At 40.3% G+C, this 717-nt stretch overlaps 1 protein-coding gene across 1 annotated transcript in view; it reads right to left on the minus strand.

Annotated features, from left to right (window-relative positions):
- tgm8 (transglutaminase 8) overlaps positions 1-461 on the minus strand; it is a 10,270-nt gene extending 9,809 nt beyond the window's left edge. The window contains exon 1 of the mRNA XM_016575859.1: positions 432-461. Coding sequence (XP_016431345.1) covers positions 432-461 — 30 coding nt within the window. The remainder of the gene's footprint in view (positions 1-431) is intronic.
- Positions 462-717: the final 256 nt, after the last annotated feature.

Consider the following 717-nt stretch of genomic DNA (forward strand, 5'->3'; position numbering starts at 1 on the left):
AAGAACCATCTCTTTCTTAGCTTTTTATAATCTGAAGAACCTTCTTTCGCTACAAAGAAGCTTTTGTGAAACCGAAAGGTTTTTTAGATTCTTTATGGAACCATTCAGACAAAAAGGTTCTTCTGTGGCATCACCGTGAAGCACCTTTATTTAACCATTCAGCGGTCAGTGTCACCCGTGATGAATCAAACTTTACTAGTGATTTTATCCACTAAGATACGAACAGAAATACAACTGAAGAGTAAAATCAAGAGTCTAAACTCTGTGAAAAAGTCAGTCTAACTTATAGAGCACAGATCAGAAACTAATGAAAGGTGTAGTTTAGTCTATCATAAATGATCCTAGACATCTACTAGTGTGCTAATATTCACAGAAATTGAAAATCTGAATATAGATTGAATATAGTTTGACTCACCCTGATCTCGGCTGACAGAGTTCCTGCTCCTCAGATTCTCACTCATGCTCGTCTCGTCAGATGTGTGTGTGTGTGTGTGTGTGTGTGTGAGGAGCTTTATAAGAGCCGATCCCCGTTGCCTCCCACGAGACAGAACGCTGAGCAATGAATCCACCCGTCAGAAATCTCTGTTATTCATGCGTAACTCCTCCAGCGGTGTGGAAATACAGTCATCATCTCAGTTATGATGCTGTTACATCACTGCTGTTCAAGAGACGAGAGACATGTTTTTATCAGCTGTTTGGACTCTCATTCTGACGGCA

Source organism: Sinocyclocheilus rhinocerous, unplaced genomic scaffold (genome assembly GCF_001515625.1).
Source record: "Sinocyclocheilus rhinocerous isolate Xijiao unplaced genomic scaffold, SAMN03320098_v1.1 scaffold203, whole genome shotgun sequence".
Taxonomy (NCBI): domain Eukaryota; kingdom Metazoa; phylum Chordata; class Actinopteri; order Cypriniformes; family Cyprinidae; genus Sinocyclocheilus; species Sinocyclocheilus rhinocerous.